The 17,352-nt window shown below is 40.3% G+C and overlaps 1 protein-coding gene across 1 annotated transcript in view; it reads right to left on the minus strand.

Moving 5' to 3' along the window:
• Window positions 1–17,352, minus strand: part of FER1L6 (fer-1 like family member 6) — a gene marked incomplete at both ends in the record, with an annotated part of 64,753 nt that overhangs the window by 5,253 nt on the left and 42,148 nt on the right. Inside the window, 15 exons of the mRNA XM_084220506.1 lie at window positions 491–654; window positions 973–1,214; window positions 2,923–3,021; window positions 4,945–5,033; window positions 5,609–5,751; window positions 8,678–8,838; window positions 10,007–10,177; window positions 11,434–11,561; window positions 12,563–12,688; window positions 13,620–13,751; window positions 14,852–14,967; window positions 15,944–15,983; window positions 16,115–16,237; window positions 16,790–16,974; window positions 17,161–17,344. Of these exons, the coding sequence (XP_084076632.1) occupies window positions 491–654; window positions 973–1,214; window positions 2,923–3,021; window positions 4,945–5,033; window positions 5,609–5,751; window positions 8,678–8,838; window positions 10,007–10,177; window positions 11,434–11,561; window positions 12,563–12,688; window positions 13,620–13,751; window positions 14,852–14,967; window positions 15,944–15,983; window positions 16,115–16,237; window positions 16,790–16,974; window positions 17,161–17,344 (2,103 nt within the window). The remainder of the gene's footprint in view (window positions 1–490; window positions 655–972; window positions 1,215–2,922; window positions 3,022–4,944; window positions 5,034–5,608; window positions 5,752–8,677; window positions 8,839–10,006; window positions 10,178–11,433; window positions 11,562–12,562; window positions 12,689–13,619; window positions 13,752–14,851; window positions 14,968–15,943; window positions 15,984–16,114; window positions 16,238–16,789; window positions 16,975–17,160; window positions 17,345–17,352) is intronic.

Below are 17,352 nucleotides of genomic sequence, written 5' to 3' on the forward strand. Positions count from 1 at the left end.
TAGACTTGAGAATAGGGAAGTAAATCTGGGATTTGGAAGTGGAGTTCATTCACTAAATCCATGGAAAGTACACCGTCAGCTTCAAGCTGAATAAGGCAATGAACTTGAAGATGGCACTTTACATTAAAAAAATGTTTTTGCTGGAATAGACAAAAATGTGAAGGAATGGTGAGCTTTAGGAACACTCTTGGAGAATCAATTAAAGCCTAGAGACAGGGGAAGCAACCCACAAAAAAGGACCAAAGCAGATTCATTTATAGAGGGCTATAAAACCGGTAATGAGTAGCTCTTGGTCTATGTCCCCCTAGGGAACCGAATGCAGCTGAAAAACACTTTAGTACTCAGTTACCTGGGTTCTTCTGAACCAAATATCTGGAGAGCCACTAAAGCATTTGGAGGAATCTTATGGGTTGCTGGTGGTGGCTGTTCCAAATCCAAAATTAACATATTAGTCCCAGAGACTGTTGTTCATCTGTAGTGAGCTGCTTACCGTGAGCTCCCCAGCCTTGATGAAAGGCCACCAGCCTCTGATGCGCTTCTGCTGGAATATGGAGATCTTGTTTTCTTCACCTGCTGCCACAACTGTGCCTAAGTCACAGCTCTTGGCTGTCTTTGCTGCCCGAGGGAACCCGTTCAGGTCCAACTCAAGAGTGCCTGGAGAAAGAAATAATTTGACAACACTCAGGGACAGACAGACACAAAGACATTCAAATAGCAGCTTCCAGGTGAGATCCATGGAGGAATTTAGCAGCTGAGGATCTCTCTGTACCGTCAGTCATTCATTTGTATTGCTCTGGCATTCTCATCTGACCTAATTATTTGCTTTACAAGAAATGTGTAAGTTTGCAGTGCGGTGCTTCAGAAAGAGAAAAGCAAAAGTTGGGGCTCAGACACCACTCTGTGCATTCCTCTGCAAAACACGGGTCTGGTGAGACCTCAGATGGAGCTCAGGCAGATCCATTGCATACTTACCCAAGAAATCATCTGAAGAGAGTCTTTCAAAATCCCACACCTGAAGCACCAGCTCAGCAGGTATCTTGCGTTCTGTCTTTTCTAAGGAAAATATGTTTTCTCTTTTAGTAACCACCATTTGTTTCTCTGCTGGGAGGTAGTGGAAGGGGAACACAAAGCGCCAGTTGAAGTTGCCTTCTCCTGTCAAGGAATTGTAGTGTACATCTGTCTCCTGTTTGTCCTCTTCCAGGCCCTTTATCCACCTAGAGCAAGCACACAGAGGAAAGCATTGCTGTCACCAGGGGATCTTGAAATGTAATTGTTATTTGGTTTCAGGCCTGACCATTTACTAATTCCTCCCTAACCAGTAAGAGACAGCACAGTGTTTGGCAGGGTGACAGGCAACAACAGCCCTGGCTTGGGGGATCTTGGGAGGCTGCTGTAATGGCCAGTGGTGATCAAAACCTGAGAATGAGAACGTGGATTTTATTTCAGACCCCAAAGTACTACTTGGCCAGTACCAGTCTGCTATTGGCCAGGACACCTCTGTTCTTTGGGACAGGCAGTGGTGACAGCATCAGTCGTTTATCCAGCACTAATCACCCTGTATTGATGTTTTGCCACACTAATAAATTCTGTGTCACTGTCTCAAGACTGTGATCAGTGCTTGGTATTAGAGCCTAAATTTTTTGCAATTCCTGTTTGCAGTTATAAACATGGTGTTTATGTGGTGGGAGAAGTCCCTCTTGGTTTTTTTGTGATTTCCTCTTGATTTTTGCCAGTGTGCAGAATATCAGATGTGCTGTGGTACAAAGAACAATGCTTTCTTAAACATAATTTTCTCATCTGAAGAGAGGTAATGACCCAGCTAGGCATGTTTGAGTTCTGTAGATGATTTTTCACACCTTGAATAAAGAAATATTGGCATTTTTGTGCTGTACTCAAAGAGCAGGTTTTCCCCTGCAACCCCAGTATTTCAAAAAGGAATTGTGAAAAATGGTAACAACCTGAAACACAGCACTGCCCCAAGTGCAAATCCATGCCTGGTGGCAGATACAGTGCCACATGCGCTGTTTGAACGTAATGAGATTTGTGTCTTCATCATTAAGGCACAGAAGCAAAAATGTCCCACTCCTGGCTTCTCTGTCAGACCACTCTGGCACTGATGGTGATGCTCTCATCACACAGCTAGGCTGGCTCTCTATTTAATCCCTCAAAGCTACTCTGCTACTGCTCAAACACACAATTCATATTGGCATATTAAACTTGCTCTCTAGGAGTGGAAAAATGGCCAGAAATCTAAGACCAGTCTGGAACCTGAGATTTTCAGTACTTTGTACTACCACTTATGCCCATAATTTCCTCCGAGCTCTCCCTGGTACCTGCATTCAAATCCTGCTCAGAAGCAGAAAGTGCAAAGCTGTATTCCAAAGCTGGCAAGGAATTAAGAAATAACCTGCTACAATTTCAGGAAAGGAGGAGATGAAGAGCAGAAAGTGCCCATGTGATGTTCTCCTCAGCATGATCATGGTCATTCACCCACACACACTCCCCACATGAGGTTAGAAAATATTTCCAACAGAAATAGCTTGGCAAACACCTCCTTTCTTATTCTAATGTGGCTATAATGCTCTTTTCTCTGATTATGTCAAACCTCTCTGCATCCATGTAAGCTCTTACAGTTCAAGTTCTGTAAGTATTTGATCTCTGTACTAAACTGTGAGCTTGGTGCTTGTTGTGTCCCATCTCTGCCTGAGTAGGAACTAACTATTAGTGTCATTTTAGTTACTTGATTTTCAGAGGAAATAAAACAGGGTAAAAAGTATCCCATACGGGTGAGTAATTTTGGCAGGCATTTAGTGCAAAGTGAGAAGGTCACTGGATAGCTCATCAAATATTCTCACAACATAATTTTTGCCTCTGATTTTTGAATGAAATATTGCATGTTATTTTTAAGTATGAAGACCTTACCCTTTTACATAGATATCGCTTGATTTTTGCCCCGTAAAAATATTTTCATCTTCTAGAATGACATCCTCTGTATTCCAGATTATTACCCTCAGTTCATATCTGAAAAAGAAAAAGGATTGTGTGTAAACCCCTGGTCAGGCACTAATGCCAATCATGTTTTTTATAAAGTGGGAAATATTGTGTTTGTGCATCAGTCTCAGGCCTCTTCTGTTTACAAGAGTCTGGTGATAGAGTGGAGAGTTGGTTCCCCTCAGCTCATGGACTATAATGGACAACAACAGCGTCACTGCCAGCTTTGGAGGGATGGAAAATTCCTTGCTTTTTATATGTCTGTTCATTTTCAACTTTTTTCACAAAAATACTGCAGTGGAACAAGACAAACTTGGTCTGAAAAACTTCATCAGAGCTGTCTCCAAATCAGTGATCAGCTTGCTAATAAAGAATAGAGCTCCCTGAGAAGTGCTTTTTAGAAGAAATGCCTAAAAACATTACATTTTGTACAATCTAGGGCATTAAAAGGGAAGAGGACTACTTGGAGATATTTGCATTTAAGCAGATACAATCATCTTTAGAAACAACAGTAAAAGGCATTAAAGTTTCTCCATCCTTTCCACTCCCTATATGCAAACACTTATGGTGGCCATCCAAAGCTCTCAAAACTTGAGCTGATACACAGATATTGCAGGTGACATAAAAATTTAATACTGAAAAATTCAGGTATTCCTTAAGTCATTGTACAAACAGCAAAATACATTAAAAAGACAAACTAACTATGTTTGATAATACCAACATATTTTCCCTGGTACGACATGTTTTGTCTTGGAAATAACCTCAATCTCAGGGTGTGGAACAATTTACTTCAGAAGTTACCAGATACTCTCTGTATCTGGTATCTGTTTTTAAGGAGCTCCATGAAAACCAAGCCTCTGCAATAGCCAAAGAATTTTGAATCTGCAATGCCCCACTTGAGTCTTGTTCAATCAAAGATCATCAATAAGAGATGTTTTCACAAAGTGTTTGAAGTTTTATAGAGGCTGGAGCCTGTTTTGCTGCAGCAAAGACACATTCATCAGCAAGATGTGTAACTTGAGTCTACATGTACCAGGTTTTTTCCTCATAATTAATGTTCAACAGTATACTGCTACTGCTAATGTTCAACAGAATACTACAAAAATGGCAAGCAACAATTTGGTTTTCTGGGCTTGATTAGTTTTGAATCTTTTTGGATTGGAAAATGCTTGTTGTTAAGGAGTTTTATAGAAAGTTCTGGTTGGAAAGAAGTAATTGCTACATTGTTAGTTTGTTTTTCAAATCAAATAATATAGGAATAGTACCTGATAATTCTTCAGACTTTAAATTCCCTGGAAAGGCCTTGCTAAAATACAGGATGGGCTGACAATTCTGTTTCTCATGTTAGTGTTTTCTTTACAATATTCAATTAGCTTGAACAACTATGTGCAGTAGTGCATGTAAGGAAGCATAAGGAAATGGGAGAAGGCTATTCCAAACAGATCTCTTCTATTTGTTGCGCTTTATGTGTTTCTTGATCTTATCCTTGGACAAATTGCTGGAAATCCAATACATGTAACGCTATTACTGCAGATTGAAGAGCTCAACCAGGGTCGAGGAAGTTATCTCAGTGAAAAAGGTAGTGAAACCAGAATTAATCCTTGCAGCTCAACAACCAGATGATAACATCAGAATTACTTGCCTCTAGCCACCTGCAATCTCTTTATTATAAAGGATAAAGGGATAAAGGATAAAAAAGGATATCTTTGTAAGAGGTGTGTGATAGCTCTTGCTAAAAAATCACCAACAGTTCTTTGAGTTGTTTAATGGAGGAAACCAAACTAGATGCTCCTCTTTGATTTGAAGGCATGTGAACCTAAGACAACTTTCCTCAGGACTGGAGAGGTTTGTTTTAGTACCTTATTTTCTATTTATTTCCAGACACTTAAGAAAGACTCAGTCTTTGAAGAGTTATTGCCACTGTGGTGGGAGGAAAGCACAGAGTATTATTACCCTTTGGGTTTTCTGGGTGAAATGTCCACGGGGGGTCCTGGCAGAGGCATGTCGTTAGGAAACATGTCAACCCACATCTGTACACGACCCTTGAAAACAAAGAGATAAACACCCCTGTAGCCCTATTTCACAGAGGATTTAAAAGGCTTTTGATGTAGTTCTGACAACCAAAATCACCTCTTCCTCTACAAGCACCCACCAGCTCAAAATCTTGTAACTATGGTTTAATCTAGGAACTTTCTATACAATATCTTTTTTGTGCACATATTCTTTCAATCTTTCAGGTATTTGATGAAGTTGAAATAGAGCTCAAACACTGTCAGCTTCAAGGTAAAATCCATGCAAAAATAGTATGTGATGAACAGAAAAAAAAGAAAACCAATGTTTAGATACAAGCAGAGGTTTTGTTAACTTAATCAAGTAAAGCATTTAAAAGAATGAAAATTTGCAGTTACACCTTGTGTCATTACTGTGGATTTGGGTAAGTGGCTGTGTACACACATGGGAGACAAGCTCCAGGTTAACCCTGTACAAAGTCTCACATTTGGTGCAGCACTGGAGTGCTGGCTCTGTAGGTTTGCAGTTACAAACAGAAACCACAATAACTGGAGGGAATGAAACTGCTCCTGGGTCTACCATCAGCACCACCTCTGAGCTGCTCTACCTGCTCCATGCCTGGCTTGTCCTTATGGTAGAGGGGCCGAGTCTCAATGTGCTCTGGCACCAGTCTGTAGCCAGCTCCAGGGATTTCTTCCCAAGCACGTAAAACCTTTAAGGAGAGATGTTCGTATGATTCAACTGGCTCCTCTATAGGAAAGAGTAAAACAAAAAGAACAATGAGAGCTGAATTATAATATTGAACCCCTTGGTAATATGTTTCATTAGTTATTAGAGGTACTCATTAAAAATTTGCTTGAGTTAGCAGGAAGGTTTTATGCATTCCAGCTAAATAAAGAAGGACCTTGAAATACTTCTAATTTGCATAAATAAGGGGTCCCATTGGGTTAATTAGAAGATTAGCACTCAGGCAGCAGTTTTCCTGTAAAATACAGCAAATCATGTCACTGCTACAGCATCAGTTTTTAACAGGAAGATGGAAGAAATGTATCAGTTATTCTTTTGGCAGAAAATGGCAAATTTTTAAAGCCCATGTAGGACAAGGAGACTTGGATTTGACAAAGCGGACGTAAATAGGCACTAGAAGTTAGCTATGCCTCCTTTTACTTTGTAATGGCAACAGCAAAGACCTTAGAGAAGTGAATCACACCTCAGACGAAGAGTTGAAGTCCATGGGCAAGAACATTTCACCTCCTGACCCTCTCACCTTGGCCACTTGGAAGGGATAACCAGAGAATCCCAGAGAATGGCACCTCAAGGAGGGACCAGTGCTAATACTGAGAGTAGCATGGATGCTAGAAAGCAGAGAAAGCCCTTTGAGCTCTTGAGCCTCTCTTTCCTCCCTTTCTGTGTGGGCTCCACACAAAAGGAGCCCAGACTTTTGGCAAGTGATATCTTGTAGATTAGAAGTCCCTAAGTGAGAAGAAGGTTAAGATTTATTTGTGTCGACAAATTATCACTCTTCCTATGGGTGTTGCTATATCTGAATCACTGAGCATTGGCAAAAGACTCATTTGGAATTTAAACAGTAGGTATTAAATCCTCTCTAATGGCTCAGAGAGTGAGGAAGGATGATCTTGTGGTTATGCATCTTTGTTCCCTCTTTTGCACCAACATCTAATTTTAGCCAGCTAAAAGCCATGTCTCTAGCTACTATTCAGTCAGGCAGCCTCTGTAACAATGACACAGATTATCCTACAATATCCTGTATCCTCTCAAAGAAACCTTTCTGAAGATTTCTTTTTTTTTTTTTTTTAATCTCTGAAGATGTATATTGCTTCCCATTGGCTACAGGTAACCCTAGACTATCTGGGAGTAGTGGACAGGTAGTTAGACTAGATGATTGTTGTAGATCTGTTCCAAGCAGAATATTCTTAGCCTATCCTATCCTATCCTATCCTATCCTATCCTATCCTATCCTATCCTATCCTATCCTATCCCATCCCATCCCATCCCATCCCATCCCATCCCATCCCATCCCATCCCATCCTATCCAACTTCTTTGATATTAGAGCAAAGTTAAATTTTTCCTTCCCTTGCAAGTTGCCGCTGGATGTATAATTATAATTTCCTCCATCTGTACAGTGGAAATGGGACTGCTTTCCCTTTTCAATATGCCTCTAGAGCTCAAATCTGTGGCCTTTGTTAGTTTTACAGATCCAAATGATGGCCACCACAGAAATCCATCAGGAAATAAGGATCCAGACGTACTTGTCAGAACAGCAATCTGGATAGAAATTATGTAAAGACTGCATACAATAAACTATTTCTGTACAGCACTGAAAAACTTGTGTACATGAGTCTTTTGGTCTTTGCCATCTGGTTCTACATTTCCTTGCTTCTGATTTACATCATCTTATCTGACATTGGTTTGTCTGAAGCTCATTTTAGTGAACCAGAATTTTGATTGAGACATCCTGTTGCTGGTAGTCACACTCAGTCATCTGCTAGTGAGGAAAACAAACAGCAATACTGGAGTAAAAAATCTCTTTCAGGCCAAGAAACGAAAAATGGATCAACTCTTCTCCCTTCAACAGTGCTTCCTTGGCACCTTCCACTCAAGGTGTGAGCTGTATTTTGTAGTTGCTAAGAAGAATTGTGTCAAAGACAAACCAACACTGATAAGGGACTGGAGGTTGTCTTGCACTGCCACAGTGTCCACTACTGTCTCTGAGAACTGCACCTTTCACTCCCCTTGACAGGCTCCACCCTCACATCTTTTATTTATTTTTTTCCTTATTCTAAGTACAGAACTGAGTCATAGAATGGTTTGGGTTCAAAGGAATGTTCAAAGACAATTTTGTTCATCCCCCCTGCCATGAGCAGGGGCACCTTTCACTGATGACTCTCCCACTCCACCCCCATGTGATAGGGACACCGGAGGTCCCAATTGCTTTGACCTCTTTTTAACCTGGGAGCTCTGTCAGTAAGTTACATCCTGCCACCTGGGTCCATGGACCCCACAGATACTTGGATTTATAGAGTGCTATGCCAAAAGGGGAATCAGAGTGGCAGTAACCAAGAGGAGGAAGAAAACAGCAGAGAGGAAAGGTAGGACTGGCTGGTAAGCAGCCTGGAATATAACTATGGTCAGAAACTTGACCTTGAGTAACTCCCTTCAAAACAGTATTTCCCTTCTCTCTACTTCTCAGTTCTTGGGTCTGTCTATCCCAGTGTTTTAATTTAGACAGAGAACTAAAGAACAATTCTTCCTGACTTCCCATGCTTTGATATTCTGTGGGGAAGGATTTCAGAGCATGCACAGACCAACACTAAGCCAGAAGACATGTTCCAAGAGGGTCCCCCTCACTCCAACCAATCTTGGACATCCCATCCTTGGGATCAGGTAGGAGTCCAAGGTATTCCCCAACAGCTCCCATGCAGATGTCAAGTCATCAGCAGCAACTGTTTCACTCTACAGATTCTTTGCAATTAAGCTACAGCAAAAGCTAATACAGACACAGCCTTCATTGCCAGAGTTACATGAGTGTTTAAAGCAGACACAGGCTCCAGTAATCCATCTTGGCAATTCATAGCATAAAGGGCTTCAGATGCCTCTTGGCAGGCTCCTGGTACTGCCACAAGGCAAAGGGAGGATGCTGAACTACTTTGTTACCGTTCTCATCTTCTGTGAAGACTGTCTGTCCCTTGAAGATTTTTGTTCCTACTTGTATCTCTCCTGGCCTCATGAAGGGTCCACTGATTCTGTAGTCCTTGCAGAGCTTAGTGAGGATCTCACTTGGCTTGGTTGCATCTCGCCATGCATTGTACCCTTCTCTGCAAGGAGGGGACACAGTGAAAAATGGGTGAGGTTTGCCTTCAGAATCTACAGGAACTTCAATGCAGAGATTCACTTTGTGGTCAGTGGCCCTGATACCAGCTCAGTCAAATTTTTCCTTTGTCCAGAATTGCCACTTACTTGAGACACTGCCTCTTTCTGCTCAGGTCCTTGGAGATCAACCACTCCTTTCTCTTAAAACACAGGAGAAGCTGAGGCAGCCTTGCCTACAGCATAGATAAAGTAATAGGATGGGCAGGCTTCCTATGAGGAAAAGGAACGGAGCTTGTTCCCTCTTGTACTGAAAAGATTTCAGATTACATGTGCTGCCTCCATTCAAGGAGAATTATTCTGCAGCTCCCAGATGCAAAGGACAAGCTCAGGTTATCTGAGACATGTAATAAGCACATGAAGGAATATCTCACACTGGAGATTGAGCTGGCAAGGGAAGCTTTGGGGTTTGGTCTGTGTTTCTGGATTGCTTTTTGACATTGTCCACCCCTGGTTTGTAGAAAAAATGAGAAACAATCATAGAAGAGCCCCAAACACACATCTCCCAGGTTAGTGCCCTGCCCCAGGGCAGCTGAGTTATTTTAGGCTGACTTTCTCTGCATTAATTACTTTTTGTGCACAAGGTCCTTGAGAGTGCAGCTGTCTGGCAGGGACCAGGAGCTCAGGCTCACTGCCCCATGGCTCACCCCACCACAGAGGTCGTGTCAGCAGCCTCTGCTCCTGCTCCCCCAGTGCCACCCCAGTCCCACCAGCCCTGCTGCAATCACTGCAGCTGCAGCTGAACAGCAGAGAGCAAAGTAGAGCCCTGGCATAATTTCTCCGAGACATTTTTCCCATTTGCCCTTTATGCCTGTCCAAAGGCAGTTTATCAAGCAGGTATGTTGTAAACATCAGCTGTTTACCATCTAAAATACTTCTTCAACCAACAGTGCTGTTAATTTAAAAATATCCCTTCCCCACTGAGGCTGGCAGCTGCCCAAAGCCACCACTAAGCTTTTTGGTGAGTTTTAATTAAAATACCCTCTGTGACACTTCTGTGCTGGAGAAAGCATAATATCTGGAACACATCTGTAATTTCTCCTTCGAGTCAAGTCACTGACTCTGAGCTCTGCTGCTGCCTGAAGAAATACTTACACTTCATATAGAAGTACTTACATTTCATATTGACTCTGTAATCCACAGGTAGCTCGGTGTCTGCTGTAGAAACGATTTTCCAAATCAATTTTAGTCTCTCCAATAAGATCATCTGTGCCAATGAAGTCATGGTCATAGATCAAGACTGTGAGCAAGGAGTCCTTAGGGAATGTAGCCTGGATTTCAAATGATCTACAGGAAAAATGAAGTCAAATCACTTTTTAAACCTCAAAGGCTGGGCCAATTAATGCCATGCAAACAGTGTGTGAGTGGTGTCTCTTCTAATACACAGTGGGCTTTTTTGGTAGTGCTTTTTGCCTCAATTAAATACATGAACATGCTGGAAACATACAGTGTAAAAGTGTATTCTTTCTCCTGCTTCCCTAGCACCCTGTGAACAGTCCTAAGATTGTTTCTACAATCCTGAATCCAGTAATGCTAATACAGCTGTATGTAAGGGTTCTCACACATTTTTCAAAACTCCCAAAAGGGACATTTAAGTATTTTCTCTTTTCTTGCAAAAGCTGCAGGTTAAATATTGAATATAGGAATTTGGGGGCACCCAACAAAATGATCAGGCAAAAGTTTCAAATAAATTTCAAAAAAAACAAAGATAAGGACTCCCTTTTCACTAGGTGCATTTTTCAGGAATCAGTATTGTTGAGATATGATGAGAAGTTGAAAATAGAAACGTGATTTTAAAAGGGATTTGACAAATTAGTGAAAGACAGAACATCCTGATCACAACACTGGCTCCAGATTTCTCCAAAGCACATAAAAAGCTGAGTTTTGTCTCCTGAAGTATGAGTTTTTTACTTTTCCCTCTGTTCTAGGGTTCTTTCAGTCCAAAATAGTATCATTTTTCTGTCTCAATGTTCTTCCACCCCGATTTAAAATATTTTCTACCTTCTGAAAATAAGGAAATTTACTGGGAAAAAAATATCACAGCTATTAGCATTAAAACTATAAATAACTATAAAGCATTGATAATACAAACTGGATCCTTACTGACAGCTTGACCCTGGCTGTCTGAGTTCAAAAAACTCAGATGTCCTAGAATTATGAGATTTATTTAGCACTCTATTCAACCTGAAACAGCAACAAAGATCGTGTAATCACACTTTACTGTTCTGATATTTATTTTGCTTTAAACTTAATGATTGTATTAATTTTCACAGACAATTATCATTTGTTGCTTCATTTCCTCTCACACATAATTTTGCAAAACCTCTCACAGATTGCATTACTTGGTATGCTTTGATGGGTATGAAAATGAAATATTTTATTATCATACAGTGTGACAGCAATAACCAACGTTTTTACCATCAGAATTACAAAACATCCAAACAGGCAGAAATCAGCATATAGCAAACACTTAGTAACAGCAACAGGGGTAGAAAGAGATAAAGCACAAATTACACTGAATACAAAAATAAGTCACCACTGACCTTCCAAATATCGGGTTTAGCTGCTTGGGGATGTAGTTCTCCCTGTCTTTAATTTCTGTGTTGCCCAGCCTCAGCACAATGTAGGGATCTGACTTCCCATCTGGATCAGCTGGGCTGAGGTTAAATGCCTGTTAAGAAGGAAATTTGTGTCCTCAAGGAGTTTGCTTAAATATAGCAGGGTCCCTACACAGGACTGTGGTTTTCCTGCCTGGTCCTGGTGTTTTGGAAGTTCAGGGACTTTGCCTGCCTCATGTAATGCAAAATTTGACCTGTGGCTTTGTAGGCTACTATGAAAAGATGATCTGGAGAGCTTGCAAGGCTGGAAATGTTGTCCCATCACTAAGATGGAAAAAGCTGAGCAGGGACAGCAATGCTAGAAGAAGCTGGGTGCACAAGTGCGGGTAGGATTCAGGAAAGATTAACCCACTAATCTTGTTCCAGATCCTTGAACAGTGGAAACCTACTCTTTATAGAATCCCAGAATTGTTCAGATTGGAAAAGACCTCTAGGTCCTTTTATTCATTTGGGAAGTAGAACTATGTCTTTGTATTTTGTTGCCACAATCTCTCTGCATGCAATCTTTCTGTCTTAGATTACCTGCAACTCTCTTGTTTCTCTGGAACACCAGTTTCTTCTACCCATTTTACACCATTCTCTCTCATCTTGTGCTCTGTATTTCTACCTTTACTGACCCCAAAATTTATTCACTTGTAGAACTTTCATATGCTATTCACATGCCCTCAAAAATACACTACCATTTCCTCCTTACTGAGGTTTTGTTTAAATGTCATTTTTAACAACTCAACTCATTAAAACTGGCTGCATTTGCATATTGTGGATGGAACAGTTTATCTATACTATGTTAGTTATGTATCCAGAGCTTTTAGTTTGAACAAGAGAAGCGATTCTCCAGTCTTGCCGAAGTCTCCAGATTTATTGTGAGGAATATATATAACATTTTCTACTCTGCACACACATTTCTACAGTATGAAACTTTTTCTGAAATATGACCAGCCCAAACCCCATGGATGAGGATTTTCAGAAACTTAAACAAAGACACTTAAAGTAAATTGAGTTGAAAAGAAAAATCCAAGTTATTTCAAGGTTAAAAGAGCATCTGTCTACTTACTGCCACAATATAAACCCTGATGAGCACTTTGACAGGGTGGTTTGGGGGGATCCCTTGCAGGATGCGGGGCTGCCCTCCATCCAGCAAGCTGCCATCCTCAGGACTTGGGTATATGCAGAAGGAGCCCTGGAAATATATTGACTTTTATCTCCCTTGAAAACAGATCAAGTGCAATAAAAAACAATCCTTTGAATGGAAAAACCATCACTCATGCAACTTCTTTTGTGGTAGCCCTCACAGGGCACCCAAACTGCATTGCAATAAACATCACCTTTTAAAATGTCTGTTCTCTACAAGATGGTACTATCATATCTAGATATTTACAAGGAGTACCTCTGTGCTTATTGACTATTTTAAACTAATACCTGTAGATGTTCTAAATCCAGTTTTCTTATCATTAATATTTAAAAAATAATATTTTCACCTTAACTGTATATTGGCAAATTAATAATTCCATTGAGTAAGTTTCATAAGAGTATGAGAGGAATCCAGCTGTATTTTTGCAGCTCATATGAATCAATATTGACTCATGTTGCTGAGTAGTTCACACTGCCTGAAAACAACCAACAAGTCATTTGGACAGAAATCTGCATTGCAGACTAATTGAGACATCAGTGAGTTTAATCAAACAAATCCTAATAACATTACTCAGGCTTTGAACTTTTCAGATTGCCTGATGGAGCCCTGGAGGAGGTTGTAGCTGTGAGGGCCTACACTTAAATTACACAAAATTACATGCAAGGCTCTATAACTGAGAGTGTAGAAACCAAATTGCATCAGTGAAATCTGGACTACATAATATCACTTCTTCCCCTTCTGTAATTTCAAACTCCTTGTGATTCCTTGTCTCAAAACAGAAGGGAACACCTGGTACTGGATGATGCTTTTTTCTATCAGATAACAGGAAAGGAAAAAACTTGACTCTAGATGTAATAAAACTCATTCTATTTACAACAGACTAGCAATATTTATTTCTTTCATCCCTGGCAAACCTGAAATATGAATTAAAACCTAAAATCTCTAAATTATTACCCATTTAATTAACATTAAAGCTTACCTTAAATTTTCCTATTATTCTGTCTTCAGCATCAGCATGAACTTCATCGTTAGATTTTCCTCTTAAAAGCTGGAAAGTTTTCACCCAGTCCTCAAAGTTATTAAATTCACTCTCCAAGTCTCCTTCATAAATCTTTGAAAATATAAGAATGTTAACATTTTGTGGTGCAGTGAATATATTTATAGCAACTTTTTTTATTAGAGAATGAATAGAAATTCACTTCTACCCAAAATGCAGACTTTAATAAAACCAAGGTTTTGCAAAAGTCCTTGAGGAAAAAAGTTAATTCCCTGTTTAAAACAGGACCAATTTTGTCCTCAACCAAAGGCTTTCCCAAACTACTGAAACAACACATTAATGCAGCAGGTGGAAGTGAATCTGGAGGGGCCAAAATGAACATTTGTAGCCACTGGTGTGAATGAAAAATTGTGGATGTGCTGCTCTTTTCTTCTGTTTCCTTGCTGCGTTGTGCCTTTGTTGACTTGACCCATTCTATTGTGTTAATGTATCAAAACTTGAGAGCAAAGCAGAAAATAATAAAGTGCTGTGGGGACAGAGCTTTAGGATAGCTCAAAAGACCAAACGATTTTTCAAAGAACATGTTTTTTCAATGCTCTCCCCCAGTAATTTATCAAGCATTAAATGGAAAGGCCTATAGTACTGCCATCTCTTAAAAAATGGAAACAGCAGTTTCAAATTCCCATTTATTCAGCCACAATCTAATCCAAACTGTCCTAATCTTTTCAAACCTCTCATCTCTCCAGGCATTTTGCACAGCCCATATAGTTTTCTTTGAACTCCTTCTATCATTGCCCAACCAAATCTAATGTGAGCTGAGTATTATTTCCCATCAGGGGGGTGCACTAGACATCACAGTAATGCTTTCCACCTCTTTTTAAGGGCATTCTTAATAGGCTGCAATATTTCTAACATGAAATTTGGGATTTCCAACTGCAGTATTTTACTTGCAAACAACAAAACTGAATTTCACCAAAGTTTCTCTGGGTTTGTCTACACCAATAAATTCTATGTCTAAGACCAAGTGGGCCACACCATGGTCTCCTCTGTGTCCCATGTGCTGAAGGGCATTATCACTATAATTTAGTGTGTTTTGTTCATTTTACAGTGTCTGAAATATGTGTAAGGAGGGTTTGCCAAACTCATCTGTGATGTCAAACTTTGGAGAGACAGTGAATAACAACAGCCTTACCTCAGCTTTACTTTTCTCTTACCTGCAGTGTTGCTAGGTTTGGAGTTTCCTTCTGTATCCTTTTCAATGTCTTATCCTTCTTCTTTTTGTCTGGCTCATCCTCTATGATCAATGCTATGTGGTCAGAAGTCTGCTTATCTGCAGAAATGTAATGACATTGTGTATGTTTTAGTAAGCAAAGCACATAAAATGCTTCAGGCAGGGATGCAAAACACATTTTTTAAAAAGTCCCCCTTGCTCTTTCTCTGTTTATTCCTCTACTGCCAGACACAGGGATCCTCTCTTTTACCACTGGTCCTCCCAGGCAGGAGGTGGCAATTTATGCTCTCTGTGGCTGCCAGTCTTCATAAAGAGCTTGCTGGACCAAGTGTGATGGTGTCCTGTATGGCCCCCTCCCCAATGGCCACCTCCCAGACCACCCTTTTCCTCCCTCTCTGACTCCTCCCCAGTGCAAATAAACAGTTTTTACCAGCTTTCACATAAAATTCAAGGTTTATTTAAAATCGAAAGCTGTTGTTTAGGCTGACAGCTACTTCAGATATCAGGATGACCCAAGTCCTTCTCTGCTTAAAGATATCCCAAAATAGGGTGTATTTCACTGGTAAAAGCCTGGGAGTGTGAGAAGGGAGGAGGCACACCGGACTGAAGTCAGATTCCAAACACTGAGAGGGGATTTCCCAACAAAATGAGGGTGAGCCCTCAAAAGTTACATTGAGATGGTTCAGTTCTTTGGCAGAAATCTGGATTTTGAGTTCACTTTACTTTCATTTTTTTGAGTAGTTTCTGTGTGTTTAACAGCACTAAATATTTAGAGATATATATTTAATGTCAGAGATGTCTTATATGTATAATGCTTACCATCACAGGTGAAAATTTGCAACAAAAATGATCAGAAGAGAATTTACAATTTATTTGAATGACAGGAAATTCATGTTAACCCAATCCTGACTGTGAAGTTTTAACCTACCCATCATCTGGTCAGTTGTAGAGGAAAGAGCCCAATACACCAATGGTACTCTCTTACCAAACTTAAATTGTTGCCAGCAAAATAGTAGAGAAGCGACACTAGAGACAATATTACAAAATATTAGAAAAATGCAAATAATTTACTTACTATCCTCAGGTTTTCCTTCACTGGAAAAAATTCCTTTTGCCTTTCAAAAGAAAAACATGATGGACAAACTCCTCATTATGAGTGTAATACCGAAAAGGAATCATTCAGCAGTAAATCTACTTTTACAACATTGCTCATCTGTGAGACTTTTGGGCATGCTGGGTGACTCACCTTTTGCATTTTGAGCACGGAAGCATAGTATTTTGACCACCAGTCAATAACATTTTCAGCTGATTCATCTGCAATGGTTCTTTTTCTCCTCTTTGTTGACCGTCGGATGGATTTTTTAATCTCCTACCAAAAGATGGCAAAAGCACTAGAACTGATTAAAAGTAATCACCTAACTCATGGCATTAAGCATGAACAGCTGGATACACTGAAAATTTCAGCCTCCAAGAGTTAAACAGAATGAAAAATGAATTCCTATCTCTGTCTTTTATTCCAAGACACTTCATCGTGATCATCATATTATTAAAGCGATCTCTGTATTTTCTGCTGACTATGCCATGACTTTAAGCATTGGAGACACTGCCACAGGAGCAACCCATACAACAGACAAATCTACACAGATAATAAATTATGATGTTTCAAGGGAAGCAAACATCCAGGTACAAATTGGCTCCTCACACTTGAATCTGCAAGAATTTTAAGAACTTATCAGTGGAAGTAATGAGATTCTGGTCAAAGCTGCATTGTTAACTATTTCTTTTGAGGGCCAGCAGGATAGTGTGGGTGTCAACATCAATACCCAAAATCTCTAAACCTGGGATCAACAGGTCACCAATTCATAAGGAGGGGCTGAAGTCTGCAAGACTGCAGGATGAAGTTAGTTTCAGCTGCACCCACCTTCTGTTTCTTCTCTTTCCCTGGCTCAGAGGCAGAGTGCTCTGGTTCAGTGGCAGGAGGTGCTGTGAGGGATGGCTCTGGCTCCACCACTGTCCATTTACCCTGCTCCACCTCAGCGTAGATGTCATCAGCTGAAAATGGTTCTTCCTGGGGTAGTTCAGCAGGCTGGGATAACTCAGGGGAAGCTGAAATTGAAGCTTTGCAAGTTAGGTAAGATTTTGCAGAAATACTGTCATTGCATTTGATGATCATCAAATAATCACGTGATTAAGGGTTTGAGCGTACACTCAACACAATAAAGCACACTACTAAGTGTAAACCTCTAAACAGGTCCTTTGTGCTTTTATTTGGGGTCAGAATTGAGCACTTACCTTTCTCAGTTTCTGCAATGTCTATTCTGTTAGGTGCAGCTTGAAGACCTAATGGGGTTTTACATAGGAATTGCTTAAGACAGTTGATGGTGTGTGTTCCAACGAGAGTACTCCTCCCAAATGCTCTCCAGTCAACCACACAGATGCTCAGTGGTGGATGCAAGAGTTCATTTTCAGGCAGCTCCTATTGCA

The sequence above is a fragment of the Fringilla coelebs genome (genome assembly GCF_963513975.1).
Source record: "Fringilla coelebs genome assembly, chromosome: 1".
In the NCBI taxonomy this organism is placed as follows: domain Eukaryota; kingdom Metazoa; phylum Chordata; class Aves; order Passeriformes; family Fringillidae; genus Fringilla; species Fringilla coelebs.